At 44.1% G+C, this 24,495-nt stretch overlaps 1 protein-coding gene across 4 annotated transcripts in view; it reads right to left on the reverse strand.

Moving 5' to 3' along the window:
• Positions 1 to 2,595: 2,595 nt before the first annotated feature.
• ST8SIA4 (ST8 alpha-N-acetyl-neuraminide alpha-2,8-sialyltransferase 4) overlaps positions 2,596 to 24,495 on the reverse strand; it is a 128,724-nt gene continuing 106,824 nt past the window's right edge. For 3 of the 4 annotated variants that reach the window (XM_053301162.1, XM_053301161.1, XM_053301163.1), the window contains one exon: positions 2,596 to 10,164. In XM_053301162.1, coding sequence (XP_053157137.1) covers positions 9,882 to 10,164 — 283 coding nt within the window. In that variant the 3' untranslated portion in view covers positions 2,596 to 9,881. Of the gene's footprint in view, positions 10,165 to 11,617; positions 11,671 to 24,495 lie in introns of all 4 variants that reach the window. The other variant, XM_053301164.1, reaches the window with a different exon arrangement.

The following is a 24,495-nucleotide window of genomic DNA, read 5'->3' on the forward strand; positions in this document are numbered from 1 at the left end:
GGAGCGCATTCAAAAGTCCAGGGGCAGCCACGGAGAAGGCCAGTTCCCAAGTAGCTGCCAAACGAGTTGGTGGCAACTGCTGACAAACCTCTCCAGATGATCTTAACAGGTGGTGGGGCTCATGGTGAAGAAGATGTTATCCTAAATACCCAGGGCCTAAGCTGTTTAGGGCTTTATAGGTAATAACCAGCACCTTGCATTTTGCCCAGAAACATATTGGCAGCCAGTGTAGTTCTTTCAACACAAGAGTAATATGGTCTCTCCTAGGTGACCCCAGAGACCAACCTGGCTGCCGCATTCTGGACCAACTGCCATTTTTGGACTACATACAAAGGCAGCCCCACATAGAGCACATTGCAGTAATCCAGCCTAGAGGTTATCAGCATATGTACCACCATTTTGAGGTCATTCATTTCACGAAATGAATGCAGCTGGCCTATCAGCCAAAACTGATAAAAAGCATCTCTGGCCACCGCCTCAATGTGGGACACCAGGGAGAGATTTGGATCCAGAAGCACTCCCAGACTGCACATCTTTTCCTTCTGTGGGAGCGTGACCCCACCCAGAACTGGCAGATCAAAATTGTCTCTCGACTTCCAACCCCACACAATAAGTACCTCCATCTTATCTGGATTCAGCCTCAGTTTGTTATCCCTCATCCAGCCCATTACTGCCTTCAGACAGGCATTGAAGGAGGTCATTCTCCTGATGATGTTGACATGGTGAAATAGATTTGGGTGTCATCAGCGTATTGATAACACCCTGCACCAAATTTCCTGCTGATCTCTCCCAGCAGTTTCATGAAGATGTTAAACAACATTGAAGACAATATGGAGCCCTGAGAAACTCCATAGGAAAGTTCAGATTTTGAAAAACAACAATCTCCAAGAGACACCATCTGGAATCTGCTTGTGAGGTAGGAGCAGAAACACTGCAAATCAGTGCTTCTCAACCCCAATCCCCTCAGATGTTCTAGAAGGATACTATGGTCAATAGTATCGAAAGCCACTGAAAGATCCAAAAGGACCAACAGAGTCACACTCCCTCTGTCAATTCCCAATTGGAGATCACCCATCAGGCCAACCAAGGCAGTTTCCACCCCATAGCCCACCCAAAAGCCAGTTTGAAATGGGTCTAGATAATCAGTTTCCTTCAACACCTCCTGGAGCTGGGAGGCCACCACCTTCTCAACCACCTTACCCAGGCATGGAAGGTTGGAGATCTGTTCTTTTCAGCAGAACGTAACGCTGGAAATAATTTAGATGGTGCAAAGAACTAGATACCAGCTTAGTATCTATAACACATCAAGGGGAAATGATCACCCACTAATTCTTCCAAATAGAGTGCATGTGTGCCAGCTATAGTTTTTATAACACTGATTTTAAAACAAATCAATTTTAAGAAACGTTGATAGACTTATGGCCCAAATCTAAGGGTCAATTATGTGGGGCACACAAGTTTATAAAATGAAGAATATGGATCCTGTCTATCTCCAGTCTCAGCATCAACGGAGAAGCAACAGTCTTTTCTCCTGTGACCCAGTAAAAGCTCAGTGGAAGGGCATTATTGACACCAGCAAGGGCAAGGAAGACCCATCAGGATTGTGGGAGCTGGTGCAACTCTGCCATTTCAAGTAGGAAGGATGTGTCATTTGGTAAGAACGGCAGAAGTGAGATAACCTAGTCTACCATGTTTGTAAAAGTATCGTTGTACATTGAGTACAGTATATATGTCATGAAATGTCATTCAAATCCAACCACTTATTTAATTAAATCTTACATACAATAGATGGATTAAAACTTAATACATATATGATACAGCAATAACGTGCCAGGGATTTCCTATTTTCTCAAGCAGTGGAGGAAGCTATGTTCCTGCCCTCATTTCAGTCAACAGGGGAGCCTACAACTGTGTGTGCCAAAAAGCACATGGACAGATTTTCCATCTCAGCAGAAACATTGATATATTAATGTGAAATGTAATGCATGAAAAAATTGAGTGGGATCCTAAGCACTGGGTGCAGCAGGGACATTTTGCTTGTGCAAGGAGCCACCTCCCTGCTTTGGATGATTATTTCCCCTGCAGTAGCTGCCCATGACCCATCCCATGCCATTTTCAAAATTCCCTCAAGATAGACTTTTCAGGGGATGGTGGGATCTGCTGTGGTGAGTAAGGGACACTTAGGGTTCAGCCCACTATTTGGGTAGTATTTAGAAAAGAATAGCAATGGCAAAGAAAATCTATTATATACGTTTTGCGTTGCTCAGACAGGTTGGCCAGCTTCCGAAGTGGGAGAGATATTACAGCATTCATTAAAATCTAGTATTCTTTATGAAAAAATAAATGATCAACCAATTTGTTTAATATAAAGTTGTAAATTGAATTTAGGGAGCTTTGTGTGTGTATGCTGGGCCAAGTATGTTAATTTCATTGTACATGATATCTTAAAATTACATGGAAGGGTTATACAATTTAATAAGATTTCTCCCTTTGAATGCCTGCAATAAAATTCTATTTATGACTTGCTTTCAGTAAAATTCAGAGCTCATTGTGGCTGAAAAGATAGAGGTAAAAAATAAAGCCAAAGCAGAAAACTACTGAAAAAAAGTTTAATTTATTTTACAGGTTTTACAAGTAACAAAGCAATTAAATGTCAAGTTCTATACATAAAATAATAAAACAGTATCGGACAAGATGATCCTGACAGAATACATCTCAACAGTGCACACAAATGGGACCTGGATATGCTCAAAAGCAGTAGTACTGGTCAGGAAACTTGCTCCTTCGAGTATATACAGTTAAAAGAATTGTGCTTTTGCCTATTCAGGACAACAGTGCTCTTCTAGGAAGAAAGAAAGAAAGAAAGAAAGAAAGAAAGAAAGAAAGAAAGAAAGAAAGAAAGAAAGAAAGAAAGAAAGAAAGTTTACAGCATTATACCACAATCCAGATATATATGGACCACTCTTAGTCCAACAAGGAAAATACATATGCAAATAGATACTGAGCCCTTTCTCACAACCAGAGAGAAATGGCAAGAGGGTTAGTGGGGAGGAAGCCTTAAAAAGCTCACTTCCCCGCCAAGCAGGTCCTTCCCTCTGGGTGGGTGGATCACCCTCCCAGACAATTACTGGCTGCTGCTGGTTGCTCCAAGGGCTCGCTCTGCATTCCCCCCCCCAGCTCCCATAATGCACTACGCAAGCAGCCATGGCTGGCACAATCGAAATAACGGAGCTAGGTGAGCGCTCGCTCTTCTAACCTTGTTTTATAGAGGCTCCGTAGGTGGGTTTGCTACTATAGTGCTGCCAGAATCGGGCCCAATCCCAACAGTACATGTTCATGTGCAAAACTGGGCTGGGCTTCCTTCCGGTTTTGCACACGCCTGTGAATAGCTTCACTGTGTGCTGTCTTCTGGGGCTGAAAAGTTTCATTTTGGGAGCTGACACTGCTGAGCCCCAGGAAAGGAAACACACATGCAGCACTGTATGTATATTTCCTTCCATAAGATGACACACAAAGCTACGTTTGGAATGCAGATGGAGTTATGAGGTTGTGTTCCAAATCAGAAGCCCCACCACTTCCCCCATACTCATCTGATTTACGAAAATGTATTAGGTGTTCAGCGATGAGATGCTGAAAGGGACATTCAATGAAAAACTCAAGAGCATGTGAAGCCGACTAATACTGGTCTGCAGGGATGTCACGTCACTCGATGGCAGCTGAAGCCTTGAAGATCCTAAGAGGCAGCACACCTTCCATGTCCAGTGAAGTCAATAAATGGTCTTGAAAACTGCCACAAAGCAGACTAATTGAAATTGTCGTTTTTGCTTTGGAGAAAATGTTGAACATGTGCATGTCTCTTTATCTGCAAACTCAAAACTAGCTGGCAAATGCATTTGTTCTAGCGTAAATCAATATTGTGTGTGTGCGTGTGTGTAAATTCTTGTTTTGCAAGACAGAGCTACCCAAATTGGCTAAAACCACTTGAAATATTGAGTAGTCACATTTTAAGAAGAGAGTAAGGGGAAATCATCCAAGGAGAAAAAACAAATATATATATTTATCTTCATTAATACAACGAACTCCAGAGCTTCTAACAAAAAACCTGTCCCCACAAATTATAAAACACTACTTTGTGAATTACAAACACTCACCAGAAAATTATCTGAATGAAAACAAATTCCCTAATTCACATTCTCTAAACAGACTGTTCCTATGGTTTTGCATTAGATTGGATTTTGCCCACTGAACAGATACTGGAAATGTGATAGGCCATAATGATGAAAAGGCAACTGCAGTTCTTCATGGTAGCAGTGGGAGTATGAAAAGGAATTATAATAGTATAAAGCATTCATTCTTTACCTACATCTGAACAGATGTTACTTACAAGACTGTGATGAGTACAAGTCCCACTGACTGCAACCTTATTGCATGGTGTCTTTGGCCTTTTTCTCTCAACAAGCAATATAATACAATAGTTCATATGATAGAACTTGTGTTTTCACTGGACATAGTGAAGAGAAATGTATTAGAAGCTTAGACAATGATACAGGATATACCAGGTTGGTAATCATAGATTTCTTACTGCTGAAATGCAGGAGTGCTGCCACATAAGGAAAACCGCCGGATGTGTACCTTATCTAGCTCAGTGTTTCTCAAACTTTTTGGAGTCAAGGACCGCTAAATTCTTCGTGCAGAGTTTCAAGGACCGCTACATTCTTCATGCACAGTTTCCCGGACCAGCAGTTAGTAAAGGGGTTTCAAGTCTGTCTATCTATCTATCTATCAGACTTCTGTACTGCCCAAAACTTGCATCTCTGGGCAGTTTAGAATGAAAATAATATAAGCATTAAAATAATTAAATTTGGAATCTTTTGCAAACATGGAATATTAGGGGTTCTTAACCTTGGGTCCCTCAGTTAAACTCCCATAACCCCCAACAACAATGGCATTTGGCCATTATGGCTGGGGATTATGGGAGTAGAAGTCCACCAACGTCTGGGTACCCAAGGTTGAGAACCCCTGAATCTAAAAGCCTGGGTGAACAAATTTGTCTCCAGTATGTCTGGAGTGGAGGTGCTTGTGATTACTCAATGGAGAGGGGATGTTGGGCCATTAGAAAAATTCAAAAGCTGCATGGGGCCAATGAAAACAACATACAAGCAAGCCCCACTGATGCAAGAGGGAAACAGCGTTCCCTCTCAAGGTGCCTCAACCACAACAGGCAGCTCGGTTTCAACCAACCAACCTTTGGCTGCAAACAATGAGCATGCAAGAACCAGCAGCCCTTCAAGTGGCGCCCACTGCCATACTTTTTCCTCCATGCCCCCGCACCGCATACAGTTTGAAGCTGTAAAGATAGGGAATAAGATAGCTGTAGGAAGATCTCAGCAGCACGTGGAGGCAAGGCACAAGAAGGGTCCCATGCCTCCGTGATACTCTTCCTCTTCCGTGCCATGTGCAAAATTGAGGAAGTGAGTGCCTTGATTTCAGTTGGGGGGGGGGTTTGACTCCCAGTCAGGGACCGGCACTCAACCCTTCGGGGACCGGCAGCGGTCCAGGGACCGGTGGTTGAGAAACACTGATCTAGCTGATAATCTACAAAAGCTGAGTACTACCATCTTGGATTTGACTGAACACCAAAAGGAAAAGGAAAAGAAATAAATTCAAGAGAGCAATTCAAGATGGCAGATCAAATTCCGTGGTGACATCATGATTTACAGGGCACTATCTGATTATCAGTGAACTATCTGAAAGGCCTGAAAAACAGGATTATTCCCAAATACATACGATTGCATCCTTATTCTATTAAAAGAAAATCTTGCTTTTTAATGTAATATGATATAAGAAGCTTGCATCCATTTTGAACAATAACTTTTCCTGTTAAACCTATATTGGGAAATTGACGTTTCCCCGGGAAGGAAAACGTTAAAAGCAGTGGCAATCAGTATTTTAGCCCTTTCATGATATGTGGAAATAGCCTGGATAAAGGAAGATTAAATATCAAATAGAAAAATAACCTTATGCAATATGATGATAAAGGCACTAGTGTTGACTTCACTAAAGTGGGTGTCTATAAGAGTATCTCTTTAGAGACAGTCATTCTGGTTAGGCAGCTCTAAAATTACTGTGTGTAATGAAACCAAGTATGCCTGCACATTTGTTTTTAAAATGAGTATCAAGCAGCCTACACAAATTCCCTTTTAAATTTTCACCTTATGGACCAAAAATATAACTATAGCCTATAGCATTATTTCTAATCAAACACCTAGACTGTTGCTGTTTGAAATAAGTAAGCTTCCGTATGACTACAAGCACAAATGCCAATTGTGAGAACAATCAATTATTCTTAGTGAGGGGATCATGGAAGAAGTATTAAATGCCATCAACTGGACACGCTTAAACATGCCTCACTAAAACAAATAGGCATGCATGGGGAGTGCCATTGGGGTGTATTTGCACCCCCATTTCATGACTGATGCTGCAAAAAGCACAGTAGACTCTCTATATTGTCCAGCCCTTTGACATCACATTTATGTACTTTCCCTCATGAGGCTAGTCCAACACCATCTGGTATTCGCCTAGTTTGAATTGGCTGGCATGCAAGACTTGACCAAATGGTTGCTCTACAGCTCTGTATTTGGGGACAATGGAAATTTTCAAAGTAAAAAAAAACCCCAAAATGTAGAATATAATAAGCATTTAATGAAATTTCTAAGCAACCAAATAAATCAGAGGTAACCCATACTGCTCAGCAGTGGAATGGTTAAGCTAGCATAAGGGGGTCTGTATTATATACAATTTTAAAAACTCAGTGATAACTCATCCTCCATTACTGACATCCTGCACACTCCTATGTTGGACTTTGTGAATTTGGCAGATGTCACATATTTTAAAAACTTTTGCACATGCCTCACGGAAACAAACAGAAGTTTGTCCTAGACTGGGGTGGACTTCACATGTTTTTTTTAAAAAGAATCACAGCTATATAAACACGATCAGTATTGAACACAATAGTCTCACACAATACTTAAGCTGCTTTCAGTGATGGTACCTTAAACATACTTGGTAGTAAGCATCAAAGATTTATGAAGTAAATGACCTTGGGAAAGGGAACTGTGCTTTTCTCACAAGTTCACAACTTATATTATAAAACTCCATGAGCACTTTTTTGCCCTGCATAGTTCAATGGGGGGCATTGTCATTTTTCATCCAATATATTGATTTCATTAATATATGAACAATGGGCTTGCTGTTTTTTAAAAATCCTATATGGGTTACACTTCTATCATGTAAAATGGCCTTCTGCCATGCAAAAGAGAAGAGTGAAGCGGAAAGGATGCAATCTATCTCAGTACTGTCCACACTGACTGGCAGCAGCTCTTCAGGATTTCAGATAGGTGTTCCCCAGCCCTACCTGGAGATGCCAGGGATTGAAACTGGGACCTTCTGCATGTAAAGCAAAGCAGTTGTTCTCCCACTGAGCCGTGGATCCATCCACAGGACTAGGATGACTTCAGTTTTAGTATGAAAGGGAATGGAATTTGTTTTTTGGCCTTGCCTTCCTTCTAGGTAGTGCCCTATCAATTTACTTCAAGCTGTTCTAAGCCAAAATTCCTCTTTAACTCCAACTTGCAAGGTCCACTTTTGATTTTTGAAAAATGTCTCATATTTTTAAGTGCGTGTGTGTATATACACACACACATGCGCATCTGTCTAGGTATATCCTTGTCATTCCCCCCTTTTCTCTCCCTCTATCCATCTGCATTTTTCCATCAGCAAATATGGCCATGTTGCTGCTACTAGGAACCATTTTAACATCCTAACCCAGTTATGGGTTAGAACCCACCAAATGAAGACCAATGATTCATTTGGTCCTGTAACTAGTGAGTTGTGAAACATCAACGATCTGACTTAATATAAAGAAGCTTCTGATGGACCCTTGCACTGTGTGACCTAAATGCAACCTCAGCAGTCAAAAGCGATCTCATACCGCAGTCAACACTACAACTGTAGGATCTTACACAGCACTACAACTGTAGGATACGTTCTGGAATGACCAAGGTTTTTTCTTATGTGAGCAAATGGCATGACATTCTTTATATACCACATTTTATGAAACACTGTAAAGATCTGTTCTGTATTTGTTTTCTCCCAGTGCTTTTCCTCTCACTTACTTAGATGCTACAAATCTGTGATGATGAGGAGACAAACATATTATACTTTATTTCTCTGGCATCGTTGAAAGTGCTCATGATGTGTGATTGAAACCCTCCAGATAGTTTCAGGTTTTCACCTACGCTGTAGCAGATGTATTTTCATCTCCTGCTTATCAAAATACTACAGACCGGGGGGGGGGGAAATGGACATATTGACTAGCACTATCAAGAAATTACAACTTAAAATGTTGTAAATTAAGAAAAATTTCCAGTATCATTCAATAAAGCAACAGAACTGAATAGGCACTGAAATATCAATGTGGTTTCCAGTGTCCATTTTTTATTAAATTGCCTTCTTTTAATTAAATATTCTGTTTGCAATTTAAAAAAAATGAAAAATATCCCTTTTGCCCTTTCAAAATATTTACGTGTGTAGAAAAAGAGCAAGATCAAGTTAAAGAATTTGTCATTCAAACAAAATCTAGATATTAAGTTACAGTAAACAAAATGACTGAAAACAGTTTCCTCAGCAGCACAGCAACACAGTACTAAATTTACATGTTTTCACCATTAGAAGGAAAATTAACATCAATTACAAAATCAGCATAATCTTTGGTACCAAATGTAAGGGCACCTGCTTGTTAACTATATCATCTCATTTTGCCATGTAACAGAACATGATTTCAAAAATGGCTCAGAATATCAGATCTTTCAAGAGCACTCCCATGTTCCTTGTATCCAAGAATGTCCACCTAAATCAATGCAGACATTCTAAAGCCTAGTCTACATGTTACAGCACTCCAAAGAGTCTCTGAGAGTTAACTTTCTGCCCTGCATTTGCCATAATACATAGAGCTGGTATTTCCACATCTCCTGTAGATGCCCTGTGTCGGCATTGCACACGCCTAGCAGTGGCTACTGCTGGCATAGAGCACCTCCGGAGAGTGCTGAAGAAAAAAACCTGGGGATTGGCTCTACACAGCAGCAGTGAGCCATGGAACCAGTTTCAGCAGCAATGTATACACCAAGCATAAGCTGAACAATAAGATACAATATGGGTTTTTAAGTAACTGGGTTTTTAAAAAAACAAGTTCTTCTAAGACCACTTCTTGAATTCTTAAATTGTTCTTATTCTTAAATTGTTCATATTATATATTCAAAATCCCTTAACACCATAGAAAATGAATGACAATTTTAAAAACGGGAAGGAAGGGAGGGCAGGAGGGAGGTTATAATACAAAGTCAGGCAGTCCCCTGACTGAAGGTATTTTTCTTGATCTTGTTGATGTTATCCGCTGCTCCACCAATTCCACCTTGATTTTTGCGGCCACATGCTTCTATTTCCTCAAGGACAGATCCCACCTCTCAGGTATTTCTTCAATATGTTGCCTGACTTTGTGGTGGAAAATGAGCAGTAAATGAACTATTTGCTTCTTTAACAGGTGATGAATGCATCATTGGATCTTGTAAACACTACTGGTTTTATACATTCAAGCTTTGTTCTTAGTGAAAGTGGCACTTACTTGGACCATTGCACTCAAGATTTAGCACTTCAACAGGTAAAATGTTAGCTGGTAACTGAGTTCTGATGTACTTCCTTGTTCTCCAGTGGCTTAGTACAATATCCTGGGATATAATATCCACTGTTTGGATCCCACTGCAGTTCCATGAAATCTGTACGCTGAAGCCCACATCCTGTACTTCTCAATGTAATGTACTTGTGCTTTATTGCTGTACACATTTCCCCGTTGTCAATTTAAGTGCTCCTCTGTTATGTAATACATTTAAAGTTTTAAACTCTAATGGCATCCTATGGGGGCTTGCATTAGAAAAATACCGATACTTTAGATCATCATAATAATGATATTTGACTGATTTTCCATTTATATCCTTTGGGAAGGGCCAGAATCCATAGAGGTGGATTTCATCACAGAACCTCGTAGCAAGTGTATACATGAGGAGTCCGGTGCTGGGTCGCTTGATGAAAACTTTGTTGGTCAGCCAATAACTGTAAAAACAAAACAAAAACAAAACAAAACACAGATGAACACTTGACAATATGAAGCCCTGTTTCCACTTCAGCCTCAGCATCATCTATAGCTGAATCACACTTCTCTTAAAAATGCACAGCAAACTTTCAAAGCACATTAATAATTGCAACTGGGAAGAAGCAGAGTTTAGTAGAAGGAACCTACTCTTTGCAGATATATGGTCCCAAACTCAGTTCTTCACATTTCTAGTTAAAGGGCCTTGCATTACCTTTTAAAACATGATCTGAGCCAAACCTTTGGTCAGAAAAGTTGAAACCGCTCACAGCAGTTTAAAATAGCCGTGTTAGGAAAGACTCATGCCTAAAACGTTGGAGGAGCCACTGCCAGAGTAGGCAGTACTGGACCTTGGCATAACTCAATTTAAGAAATCTCCTTATATTCATAATAGTAGACATAACATAGGGCTGCCCTGATAGCTGGTGCTAGCAGTGCTTTTGCAGAAGATACAACAGAATGCAGTTGGCACTTGGGAGCAGTGTCCTCTCTAATTTTTTTCCATCTGTATGTGGAATGAGTTTTGTTCTGGGTGGCAGTTTCAAGGCAGTGTGTGCATTCAGATGGGGCTTTCCTGATTCAACCTGAGTAGGATCTAAAATTAACTGAGCGGACATCAAAAAACTTGTGAGAGCACGCACGTGCTCACACCTTGGAGGGAACATTGCTTGGGAGCTTTATATACTACAGTAAATTCATAGGTGTAAAGTTAAAAATAAAAGCGTAATGTTTTTTAAAGGGAAAACATGTGCATGGATATTTTAGGGACAGGGTTCTGATCACTGCGGTAATTTGTGACCTTGATTTACATTATTTAAAGCACTATGCTTTGCAGTAGAAACAACTATTACAGAATTCTTTCTCTCTGCCTCTCTCCAAACACCCCTACTCAATTTCTGTGAGCAGAATCTGAGTGCACAGCATAGTCTCCTCGAGCAGGCCACTCATCCTGATCCTGTGTGTGTGTGTGTGTGCGCACACGCACACACACCCCCATCCATCTTGGTCCTCTGCTAGTAGTGTTCTTCCTCTGCCACTGTACATTGTTCATACCGGCTGATGGAGGAGGAATTGGAGCTTCCAGCTGCTTCCTCTTCCCCAAGGTAAGCTTGGGGGACTACACAGACCTTACAGCTTGGAGGACTCTACAGGGCCTGAACCTGGAGCTTCCTCATCCCTAATGGGAGATAAAGGAGTCAGTAGGGATCTAAAGTGTGTATGTGTGTCAGTCTTCCCCTAGCAATAGATCAATGTTCTCAAAGATGAGAATGATGACCATCTATGGTGCTATGCACATAGTTCTCAGGTAGCAGCCCCAGCCCCAAGATTCAGCACTGTAAGCCATCCCATCAACTTCCCACTCAAACATATGGCATCACAGATATTTATGAGAAATGTAGACTTGAACAGGATTACCTATTTCATCAGTGCCGTGCCATAAACTTCTGAGTTTCAGCAACATTTGTTTCCTAATATAGCAAGAATAAAAACTGGTTTTGCTTGGTTTAGCTTTGGATGTCATTAGTCACATATTGGCCAGGTTTTTTTTAAGAGCATATATTGCTTTCGACCTGGAACCTTTAAAAAGCAAATGCTGAAGCAACAATAACAGACAGAGGGTGGGGGGAATAACAAGTGTCTGTGAAGAATTTGCTAATTTTAAGCTTGTTTTCTCCCATGTTAAGTAAAAAAGTAATCTTGACTTGCAGCAAATCCTTCAAGAGATAATTAAGGGCCACTTTTCTGGTATATTTTGAATAAACCTAAAATAAATGTATTCTGAAAACAGACACTGAGTCGAGACTTTGATTCCTTGCTTTTTATTCAAACTTGTTACTTTTTCACAGTTTTTAGTCAGAAGTTTGACGCCTACTCTGGGAAGAGGAGAAGCAACTTGAGAAGGTAGCAAGCTTTTCTTTTTTAAAAAAAACCACACACCCCAAAACATCTTTTCTTCTTCAAACAAACAGAAGGAAGGGGAGATTTTGACGGGCTGGTATCTCTATAGGGAAGAAGTCCCAGTGTGCGTGTTTGTGTCTGTGCGTGTTTGTTGCCAGGGCTCATTTGGGGGACTGTGTAGCATTCAGTTTTAGTTTCTCTCTTGCTTGGAAAGAGACAGTGGGAGGAGCCAGCTAGGGCTGAGGTTGAGTCACACCTGGAGGGAGGGGCCACATTCCTGTTGAGCCGGTTTGCCTCAGTTTGAAGCCTACTTTGCAAAGAGGAAAAGCAACCTGAGAAGGTAGCAAGCTTTTATTATTATTATTTTTAAACACCATTTCATCTTCACATAAGCAGGAGAAGAGGAAGGTTTTGAGGGGCTGGTATGGGAAGAAGTCCCATAATATGTGTGTGGGGGGGGGGGGGCGGGTTGCCAGGGCTTGTTTTGGGGGCTGTGTAGCATTCAGCTTTAGTTGCTCTCTTGCCTGAAGGAGATCACAAGGAGCCCAGCAGGAATTGAAGGTAAGTACTACTCCCTCTTTCATATTCTCGGGATAGAAAGTTTAAACTGTTGAATAGCTGACAACTGCAGCTAAGACCGAGCGTTCAAACAATCTCCAAATACACTAAACTGTCAACAAAACCAGTCATGAAGAGAGAAAGCCAGCGGGGGTGTGTGTGTGTGTGCTTCCCAGTGTACTGCAGAGAGTGTTGCATGTATGACTATTTGCTCCATGGTCAGAAGTCATGGGTGTGTGCTCGGTGCAAGGAGGTCCTGGCTCTCAGGGAACAAGTTCATTTCCTTGAAGCTGATCTGGAGAAGCTCAGAGAGTCACAGAGGTATGTGGACAAGACCTTCAGGGATGTGGCAGAGGCATCCCACTCCCAGGCTGATGATTCCTCTGCTGTCAGAGAGAATGAAGGTCTTGGGGAAGGAGGAAATCATTCCGAGGAAATGCTCCCTTCGAAGGGACCCCTTCTGTGAAGGATGGGCCCATATCCTCTCACACAGGGGGCCTCCTAGTAGTGGGCAATTCAATCATTAGGGGTAGAGACAGATGGGTCTGTGACCTGGGTGCAGACCACACGGTGACTTCCCTGCTTGATGTAAAGGTTGCAGATGTCATGTGGCATCTAGATGGGCAGTGCTGGGGAGGGGTCATGGTGCACGTTGGCATGAACTATGTTGGGAAATACAGCCAGGAGGTCCTGGAAACCAAATTTAGGCTGCTTGGTAGCATAAGTCCAGGACCCCCAAGGTAGAATTCTAGAGAGACAGGCAGAGTTGAGGGGTCTCAGTACATGGATAAGATAGTGGTGCCCGGGGGGTGGGTAGATTTGTTAGGCACTGAGGTAGATTTTGGGACAAGAGGAGTCTTTGCAAAAGAGATGGGCTCCACTTGAACCAAAATGGAACCAGACTGTAGGTGCTTAAAATAAACAAGTTTAATCAGACTAGTTTCACTGTCTCTACATCTAGACTAAATTTGGTGCAAATCGAGGCCAACAGGTTTTGCACCTCAAATGTTCATGTGCCTGCCATCTTGGATCGGGGTGGATGCACTTGTGCCTCAAGTTTATGCATCTGCCATCTTGGAAGAGGGTGGGTGAGATCCTCAAGAACTACACCCTGCGGCATCAATTCAGCTGTAGCAAATTTGGTTCAAATTGGTTAGACTATCCACAAGTTAGTGCACTTACACCTCAAATGTTTACGTGTCTGCCATCTTGAACTGGGGTGGATGATATCATCACAACCTTTGCTGTTGAGGTGCCCTTATGTGTCCCTACAGTTGTGGCAAATTTGATTCAAATCAGGGGTTCATAAGTAAGCTCACTCATGCCTCAAAAGTTTATCGTTCCACCATCTTGAATTAGGGTGGATAACATCACCACAAACTACACCACTGAGGTGTCCCTGTGTGTCACTCATTACAACTGTACCTAATTTGGTTCAAATGGGTTAGACAGTGCACAAGTTATCTCACTTGCACCTCAATCGTTCACACGTCTGCCATCTCGGATTGGGGTAGATAACATCATCACAAACAACGCCATTGATATGTCCCTACGTGTCCCTACAGCTGTAGCAAATTTGGTTCAAATCAGTTAAGTGGTTCACAAGTTAGCCTGCTTGCGCCTCACAAGTTTACGTGTCCACCATCTTAAATCGGTGTGGATTACATCATCACAAACTATGCCATTGAGGTGTCCCTGTGTGTCACTCACTGCAACTGTACCTAATTTGGTTTAAATGGGTTAGACAATCCACAAATTAGCCTGCTTGCACCTGAGATGTTCATGTGGCTGCCATCTTGAACTGGAGTGGATGACATCATCACACACCTATGTGTCCCTACAGCTGTAGCAAATTTGGTTCAAATTGGTTAGACAACAGGTTAGCCCCCTTGAGCCTCAAATGTTTACGCATCCACCATCTTGGATTGGGGTGGATGACATCACTACACTGTTGGTGTCCCTATGTGTCGCTACAAATGTGCTCAATTAGGTTCATATTGGTCAAAGCGTAGCAAAGTTGATTGGCGGGAGGGAACCACACAGACACACACAGGGAATGCTGGGTGATCTCGGAAGCCTACTGGAAACTAGGCTAAAAGGGTCACAGAGCCTTTAAAATGATGCCTGAGGGATAGCCGACAGTCGCTGGGCAGTATCTTAAGAAGGACACCGCAGAACTGGAAAAGGTGCAACGAAGATGATAAGGGGCCTAGAGCACCTTTCTTATGAGACAAAGCTACAACACCTGGGGCTTTTAAGTTTAGAAAAAAGAAGACTGATGGGAGACATGATAGAGGTCTATAAAATGATGCATGGTGTGGAGAAAGTGGATAGAAAGACCTTTTCTCCCTCTTGCATAACACTAGAACCAGGTCATCCCATGAAATTGTTTGCCAGGAAATCTAGGACCAACAAAAGGAAGTACTTTTTCCACACAACACATAATTAACCTATGGAATTCTCTGGCACAAGATGTAGTGACAGCCAACAGCTTGGATGGCTTTAATAGGGATTTAAATAAATTCATGGAGGACAGGTTTACCAATGGCTACTAGTCTGAGGGCTATAGGCAACCTCCAGCCTCAGAGGCAAGATGCCTTTGAATACCAATTGCAGGGGAGTAGCATCAGGAGATCGGGAATGCCCTCAGATCTTGCTTGCGTGCTTCGCAGACGCATCTGGTGGGCCATTGTGTGAAACAGGATGCTGGACACAATAAAATTTGTAAAATATTATCAACTAGTTAATTTTGGCCCGTTGAACAACGGGCCCTAGTAATGGCTCTCCTGTCCCCCCGCTGCCATTCCCCCTCCCTCCCTCATTAAGGGCCAAATCGGCCCAGCCACTTGCCCCCGCAGCTTCCGCCGCCGACCAACCGCCCGCCCACCCAGCTGCCGATACCTCCTTGCCCCCGGAACACGTCCTCCACTTGATCCGCTGCTCAATTAACAGAAGGAGAGAGGTGCTCGCATGCAGAGCTCCACTCTCTTTAAAGTCTCTTCCCGAACTGGCAGTTTGGGCGGTAAGGACGCAAAACGCCAGTTCGGGAAGAGACTTTAAAGAGAGTGGAGCTCTGCATGCGAGCACCTCTCTCCTTCTGTTAATTGAGCAGCGGATCAAGCGGAGGACGTGTTCCGGGGGCAAGGAGGTATCGGCAGCTGGGTGGGCGGGCGGTTGGTTGGCGGCGGAAGCTGCGGGGGCAAGTGGCTGGGCCGATTTGGCCCTTAATGGGGGGGGTCAGCTGGGAGGGAAGGTTGGCGGCGGCTGCGGGTGCCTTTTAAAAAATATTTAAGTGGCTTCCGCTCCGCCCCCGGCCTCCGTCTCTTTTGGCCGAGGCAGCGGCTCCGCCGCTGCCTCGCCCAGTTTACCCCGGCGCCGGTTTTCCGGCTTCTTCGGGGCGGCCGCTTCTGGCCGCCCAAGATGGCTGCCAGGTACCGGCGAGCGTGTCTCCCTTGCCCTGTTCTGGGCCTGCGCTTTGCACAGGCGCAGAACAGGGCAGGGAGGCACGGACACACGCTTGGTGTCCGTCCACGGACGGACACCAAGCGTTTTATTAGAGAGGATAAGATCTTATTGAAATGGTCTCTGTGTATCCAACTGGAAAGATTACATCCAATAATTCATTCAAAAATGTCATGTTGTCAATGAATGAATAGACAAATATTCCCATGTGGTTGCGTTCTGATTGAAAAATGAAGGGTCAGAGCATAGTTTTGCCAATATCTTTTGCCAAATGTTTTTTGACTAGATTCAGTAGCAACTGTCTGAAAGATTCTTACTTCTGCTAGTAGTCTCCAGTCCCAATATGGGGATTAAAGTGGCACTCAACTATCAAGAGAAAACTCAGCTGATAGCTGCTCATCAGCTCTTCTTAAAATAGACCAATAGAACAACAGAAACAGAAAAAATTAACAAGGCGTTACTCTATATTTCATACTATTCCAATGTGTGCTAAAAAAACAAAAGTACTGGAAGAATAGATTGTAGGCCTTCACATAAATGCCGCCTGGATGGAGGTCCTTCTGATCCAATTATTGTGCTCCTGTTTGGCTGAAATGGACAGAACAATGATTCTGCTTTGAGCAGGAATTATGTGGTGTACAACAGACTCACACCAACTTTGGTTGCACACTGTGTTGAAACTGCCTGCAACCCTGAGCAATAATGGAGGGTATTATTTAAACACCAGGAAACAAAAAGGCCAGTCACATACAAGTTCAAGTTCCAAGCTGTGCTTCAAATTCCCAAGTGAAGGTGGCTTTGGAAAAGGTCGCTTCTACCCTGAAGAAGCTGGACTCTTTGTCTAGTGCTAGCTGTAGCATTTGCAGCATGAAATGTCTCTGCTTGCCAGGAGTGAAGCAGAAGTTGTTTTCATGGCTCAGAGAATCTGGCATTTATTTCACAGGGGTGAAAAAACACCCTCTTTCCTATTGTACTCAAGCATTTTAAAAAGTGGAGTTGGGTGAACCTTCAGGTTGAGCCAAAACAATTTTAACACAGCAGGTGAAATGGCAACACCTCAGGTAGAGAAGGCTGAAGAAGGGATTTATCAACCAGCAGTTGGGTTCAGCTTCCATCCCTATCGAGCATCTTCTGGCTCACAGCTAATCCCCTTAGTAAATTTGGGATTTGCCACACATACAGCTCTGCCTTGGGCTAGTACTCTTGGCTAGGCTGGTGCCAGTGCCTAGAGCAGACAAAGAGAATCTGCTGTCCCAGTTTTCTTTGTTTGGACCCATGCCCAGAGGGAACATCTGTTGGATTTTTTACTCTGGACCATATTTCCAACGCCTACTTTAGATTCATATTCATTGTATATTTCAGAGCAGACTCTACCTTTTTTTGGACCATTGGGCCACCAAATATAGAATGGCCTCACTGCTGTTCATCTCCATCTGCACAATTTTTACACTCATGCAACAGTGCACTTGCACAACTTAATACATGTGGAAAAGCACCTTTTGAGCCAATCTTATTTGCTAACAGTCCTATCCTACAGATACATATAAGCAGAAATGACAAGCAGAATGGGTTTGCACTGAATTAGCAATGGCTGCATCCTGTGCATGGCAAATGGAACAGATTGAAACCTGAATGGAAGATTTTACAGACGCATCTTGGATGTGTATGCCCGTTAAATTAAACTCAAAGTCATGTTAATCTTGCAGCAATTAAACATGGCTCATGATGGGGACATGGGACATATTGTTAGAATGAACTAGATAGTACATGTGGTGAGCTGGCAGCCAGTGATTGTGTTTTTTGGGGGGGAAATACAGCCACAAACAATGGAGAAAGTGATGGCAGGTAAATCTATGAATTTTGTGGTTCACACTGTTCATCCACATAAACCACTGTAGGGGAAAGTTCAGGAATATGGATCGGCCCTGAAAAGATATTACACAAAATAACAAATAAAATGAACCTTTCCCACACACTGCAAAAATTTTGATATTATGACTGGGGGAGGGGGGATACCAGTTGGATGCTATAAAAAGAGTGAAGCACCCACATTAAACCTCAGTTTCTATAACTCCAGGGAGCCTTGAAATCCACTGGTGAGTTTTGCAAGTTTCAGTTATCTCAAAGAGAGTACAAGTGCATCTGAGTAACGAAATGACTTGAGGCATTTAACTTACTATTTAGATCTTAAATCTGATACAGAGGCTGGATTTGTAATTAATCAGCCAATAACACATCTCACCTTAGTTAAATCTTTGGTTTCCAGTCTTTGCTTAAAACATTTTTTTAAAATGACCCCCAGCTTTATTCAGCTTCTATGATTTGTTCCTAGATTATATGACAGAAGTAGTTCGTGAACAGCATTGCTGTTCTCTCTGGAGATCAGTCAAAGCTGATATCTGGAAAATTCCTTAACAAGAAAAATAATGGTTTGATTAATAGGCTACTTGCACTAGTTCCATCCTGTGGGTGGAAATTCAGATAATCTTGGCTATGAAGGAATCCCTTTTCCAAGACAAGTAATTCTTGGATTTTCCTTATGAAGTTGTTTTTTCCTGCTACTAAATATATCAGAGACAATGGGCAGATTCATAACTTAATCCATGTTTTATATCCTGGTTTGTTTTGACATTTGAGACTAATCATTGCTCCCCAAATTCAGAACCTAACAGGAAATTATGCTTAATTTAAAGAGAGAAGTGGAAGTGTTTGATGTCCTCTGGAACACTGAGGAGAAGTGATTTCTTCCTCTGGTACACTGACATTCAAACCATGGTTAGGAGGTCATCTGAGCCTGCCAATGACACACCCTCACAAACATAAAGAAGAGAGCTTCAAGATGAGGCCAACCTGAGGTTCTCCAGCTGTTCCCATCATCAATTCCCATCATCCCCAGTCTTGTGGGGGATAATGTGCTTGTAGCTGTGGTTCGGCAGTTGTAGAGTGTAGTTCAGCAACAGCTGGAGAGCCAAGGTTGCCTACCCCCAGGACTAAATGATGCTGATGGACAACAGTGCTCATCTGTGGCTCCACATAATCCTGGAGGGAGATATCAAATGAAGTGCCACAAGTTTCTGTATAGGACCCTGTGCTGTTCAGCATTTTCATCAATGACTTGGAGGAGGGAATAGAGGGATGCTATTTGCCAAAAACACAAAGCTGGGGAGATAGCAGGCACCTTTCAAGACTGAATCACGATTCAAACTGGTCTGGACAGGTTCAAATATTGGGCCCAAACCAACCCGATGGTTCAACAGAGGCAAATGCAGAGTCCTGCATTTGGCTAAGAAAAATCAAATGCACATACATAGGATGAGGGACACCTGCCTTGGCAGCCATACGTGTGAAAAGTATCTCAGTGTCTTAGTGAACCACAAGTTGAACATGTGACAGCAGCATGATGTAGCTGTTTGAAGAAACAAAAGCAATTTAGTTTGGATTAATAAAGGCATAGGCCCATATCTTCTGCAAGAGTACAAGGACTGTGTAGCCCTCACAGACATATTCCTGGAACCAAAGGGGCTTTTGCAAGGAGAAGAGACAACTAAAAATCACTTCCCGAATAGCCTTCCTGTGTGCTGAACCATGAAGCAAGCCTTTAGCATAACTAGTCTCAAGGTTTCCTATGAGGGCAGTGCCCTTGTTCCATCCTCACACTATTGAGCAGCACGTATGGCACTGTGTCCAGATCACAAGAAGAAAATGCTCCCTCTATTCTTCACTGGTCAGACCTTCTTTGAGACACTGATCAAAGGTAACATGCTTAGAGGAGAGCAACAAAAACGGTGAGAGGTCTGGAAACCAAGTCCTATGAGAAACAGCCGAAGGTGCCAGAATTGCTCAGCCCAGTGAAGAGAAGATTAAAGAAAGATATGATAGCCCACTTCAAATATCTGAAGGCCTGGCACGTTTTTTTAAAAAAGTATTCTTTTGCTCCTGAATGCAGAATTAAAATCGATGAATTTAAATGACCAGGAAGCAGATTCAGGCTAGACATTAGAAAGAATTTCCTAACTGTAAGGGCTGTTAGACAGTGGAAACATCTCCTTTTTGAATTTCAAGAGGTTTTCAAACAGAGGTGGGGTGACCAATGATGCTGTAGCAGTTTCCTGCACTCAACAGGGGGTTGGACTGGAAGACCTCCAAGGTCCCTTCCAACTCTAATATTCTAGGACTATGGAAAGAGAAGGGTCTCTACCAAGCAGTAGAAAAATAAGAATATGGCATTTTCATAACAGATGGTCTAGCACAACAGCTACATGTTCTGAGCCTAGAGTTGAAGTTCCTGATGCAACAAGCATTAATCAGTCAATGGAGGATACATGTTGTCACTTTGTCACTATTTGTTAGTTTATTCAGTGGACCTCAAATAGTGTATTAAGTAACATAATTGACATGTGTCACTATATAAGATTCATTTAGTCGCTCATCTTATTATCCCAAGGGAAAGACAAGCACTTGGTGTGGTATTTTGTTCGGCAATTTGACTGCTTAAATATGTTTGGTCTGCTTTTAAAATAAAATGGGGAAGAAGACAGAAGGAACAGCTTGGGTGGGGCACTGACTGACTGTGCTGTCTTTGCCTCTGCCCCACCTTTCCTCAGGTGTGTAACATCTCCTTGGGCTGTTGCTGGGGCTTTTCTGCTGCTATATAGGGCAGGCTCGCCCAAGGGCTCTTGTCCTTGTGGCTCTCAGCCGTGGGGCGACCTGCCTGGGGCCTCCTTCTGCTCTGAAGATCCTTCTTCCTGAAATCAAGAAGCCAGCAAGAGATTGCACAAGCCTGGTTCTGGTTTTTATTAAGCCAAGAAGCCGTGGTGGGTTAGTCTGGGGAGATGTGACTGGGAGAGCGAAAAAGTGGGGATGGAGTGGGGGCAGCAATATCACAGGTAGCAGGCAGAGGGAGGTATGGCGGTGGGAGTTGGGCAGGCCGTTACAGGGGAAAATGGTCCAGGCAATTGAGGCCTGTTCCTTTTTCCGGCCCTTCTCCGAACCCTCTGACCCCAGGGAGCTCTGAGAACACTCCCTCGAGGATTAGGGTGCTGCTGCTGAATGCCAGGTCAGTTAATGCAAAAACCTCCTTCATCCATGATTTGATTGTGGATGAGCGTGCTGACCTGGTATGCGTGACGGAGACCTGGTTGGATGCGCTGGGCGGGGTTGGTCTCTCTCAGCTCTGTCCTCAGGTTTCCAGATCGTGCAGCAGCCCCGCCTCGAGGGTCGGGGAGGAGGCGTTGCAGTCATCTTTCGAGAGACCCTCCCCGTTTCCAGGTGCCCGGTCAGGCAATCTCAGAATTTCGAGTGTTTGTCCTTGAGGGTGGGCCTCCGAGATAGGCTGGGGATTCTGCTGGTGTACCGACCACCCCGCTGCACTTCAGTCTCCCTACCTGAGCTGGTGGGGGTGGTCTCGGAGGTGGCCTTGGGTTCCCCCAGGCTTATTGTTTTGGGGGATTTCAATGTCCACGCTGAGGCCCCCCTGGTGGGTGTGGCTCAGGATTTCATGGCCTCCATGGCAACCATGGGCCTGTCTCAATTGGTATTGGGCCCTACCCACGTGGCGGGACACACTCCGGATCTGGTTTTTGCCGACCGGGAAAGAAATGATCTGGAGGTGGGGGAATCTGAGACCACTCCCTTGTCATGGACAGATCATCATCTGGTGGGGTTTAGTTTGACTGCTCCGTCTGCCTTCTGCAGGGGTGGTGGGCCAATTAGGATGGTCCGCCTCTGGAGGCTTATGGATCCGCTTGGTTTCCAGACGGCCCTTGGGGAGTTTCCAGTGTCCAGAGCTGGTGACCCTGTCGAGGCCCTGGGTTGATCTCTGGAATGGAGAGATGGCCCGGGCTGTTGACACGGTTGCTCCTAAACGCCCTCTCCGGCTTGGTGGAGCCCGATCTGCTCCTTGGTTTTCCTCGGAGCTTAGGGCGATGAAGCAATTTGGGTGACGGCTGGAACAACGCTGGAGGAAGAGTCGTCACGAATCTGACCGAACACGGGCTAGAGCCCATTTTAGGGACTACGCCGTGGCGGTGGGGGCGGCGAAGAAATGCTTTTTCTCCGCCTCCATTGCATCTGCTCAGTGCAGACAAACAGAGCTGTTTCATGTGGTAAAAACCTTGCTCCACACATCCCCCCAGACAATGGGGGAGGAGTCATCTACAGCTCTTTGTGATCAGTTTGCCTGTCACTTTGCAGATAAAGTCACTCGCATCCGTGCTGACCTGGACTCCAGAGTTTTGGCAGTTCCGGCAGACGTGCCTTTGGTAACATCTGGTCCCGTTGTGTTGGATTCTTTTCGGTTGGTGCGGCCTGAGGATGTGGACAAGATCCTGGACAGTGTGTGGGCGACTTCGTGCGCTCTTGACCCTTGCCCTTCATGGCTAATAAAAGCTGCCAGCGAGGGGACAGGCAGATGGCTGGAGGTGATCGCTAATGCTTCATTAAGGGAGGGCAGGATGCCATCGTGCCTCAAGGAGGCGGTGGTAAGACCACTATTAAAAAAGCCCTCCCTTGATCCCTCCAACCTGGATAATTATAGACCTGTGTCTAACCTTCCCTTCTTGGGCAAGGTGATGGAGCATGTGGTGGCGTCCCAGCTGCAGAGGGTCTTGGATGATACGGATTATCTGGACCCTTTTCAATCTGCTTCCGCCCCAGGTATGGGACTGAGACTGCCTTGGTCGCTCTAGTGGATGACCTACTCCAGGAACTAGACAGGGGGAGTGCGTCCCTGTTGGTTCTGCTGGACCATGGTATCCTTCTGGGCCGCCTCTTGAGTATGGGAATCAGAGGCAATGCGTTGCAGTGGTTCTGGTCCTTTCTTGGGGGGAGGGTCCAGAAGGTGGTGCTGGGGGACTACTGCTCGGCCCCGTGGCTGTTGACCTGTGGGGTCCCGCAGGGATTGGTCTTGTCCCCCATGCTGTTTAACATCTACATGAAGCCGCTGGGAGAGGTCATCCGGGGACTTGGACTGAGTTGTCAGCAATATGCGGATGACACTCAGCTCTATCTCTCCTTGTCATCTGATCCTAGGGAGGTGGTGGATGTCCTGAATTGGGGGCTGGAGGCCGTGTTGGGTTGGATGTGGGCTAACAAACTGAAATTGAATCTGGATAAGATGGAGGTACTGTTGGTCAGTAGGAGAGCAAATCGGGATGAGGAGATTTTACCGGTTCTGGATGGGGTTGCACTCCCCTTGAAGGAGCAAGTACGCAGCTTGGGGTTACTACTGGACACGGCTTTGCTTTTGGAAGCTCGGGTGGAGGCGGTGGCCAGGGGTGCCTTTACATGGCTTCGGCTAGTGTGTCAGCTGCGTCCCTTTCTCGAGAAGGCAGATCTGGCCACGGTTACCCATGCCTCAGTCACGTCGCGGCTGGATTACTGTAATACGCTCTACGTGGGGCTGCCCTTGAAGAATATCCGGAAACTGCAGCTAGTGCAAGACGTGGCAGCGAGGGTTTTATCCGGAGCTGCCCATTGGGAACACATCACCCCCATTTTGAAAGAGCTGCACTGGCTGCTGGTTCGTTTCCGGGTCCAATTCAAGGTGCTGGTTTTGACCTTTAAAGCCCTTAACGGTTTGGGCCCGGGGTATTTGAGGGACTGCCTGCTCCCAAGGGTTGCTGCCCGCTTGACGAGGACATCTGAGGGGGCCCTGCTCCCCGACAATGAAATCAAAATAATAATAATAATAAAATAATGAGAGAGGCCCGGCTGTCGTGCACTCGGGACAGGGCCTTCTCTGTTGCTGCTCCTAGATTCTGGAATGCTCTCCCAGTGGCCATTCGTTCCTCGGACTCCATCATGGCTTTTAGAAAGCTTGTAAAAACTTGGCTTTTTACCCAGGCTTTTACATAATCGTTTTTACTGCTTCTTCTGTGTGTTTTTATCTGTTGTATTGTTTTTATGCCTGGTTTTTTATGTTTTTATACTTTTTAGCTTGATGTTTTTATTGTATGTTTTAACTTTTGTAAACCGCCTTGGGGTTGTCTTTTAACGAAAGGCGGTATATAAATGCAATAAATAAATAAATAAATAAATAAATAAATAAATAAATCAATCAATCAATCCCTTCTTAGTTTCCCCCTTAATTTTCACATTATTTTTGGAAGGTTCTCTTTATGGAGGTATTAATAAGCATTTATACTGGAGAAGTGTAGCATGAACATCTGTCCATTTGGACCAAACCATTAGTGGTTCATCCTAATGAGCCAGGGGGGCACCAATCAAAGTGCAGCTGCCTCTGCTTCTTGGCAGCCCTAGTTGTGGCACTCTTTCCCACCCTATGCAGGCATTAATGAGAGCCATGCTGCCTGCAGGCTGGCCATTCGTCAAGTACAACTGCACAGATTAACCAACATGCACAGCACTACCTGATA

Source organism: Hemicordylus capensis, chromosome 2 (assembly GCF_027244095.1).
Source record: "Hemicordylus capensis ecotype Gifberg chromosome 2, rHemCap1.1.pri, whole genome shotgun sequence".
NCBI lineage: Eukaryota > Metazoa > Chordata > Lepidosauria > Squamata > Cordylidae > Hemicordylus > Hemicordylus capensis.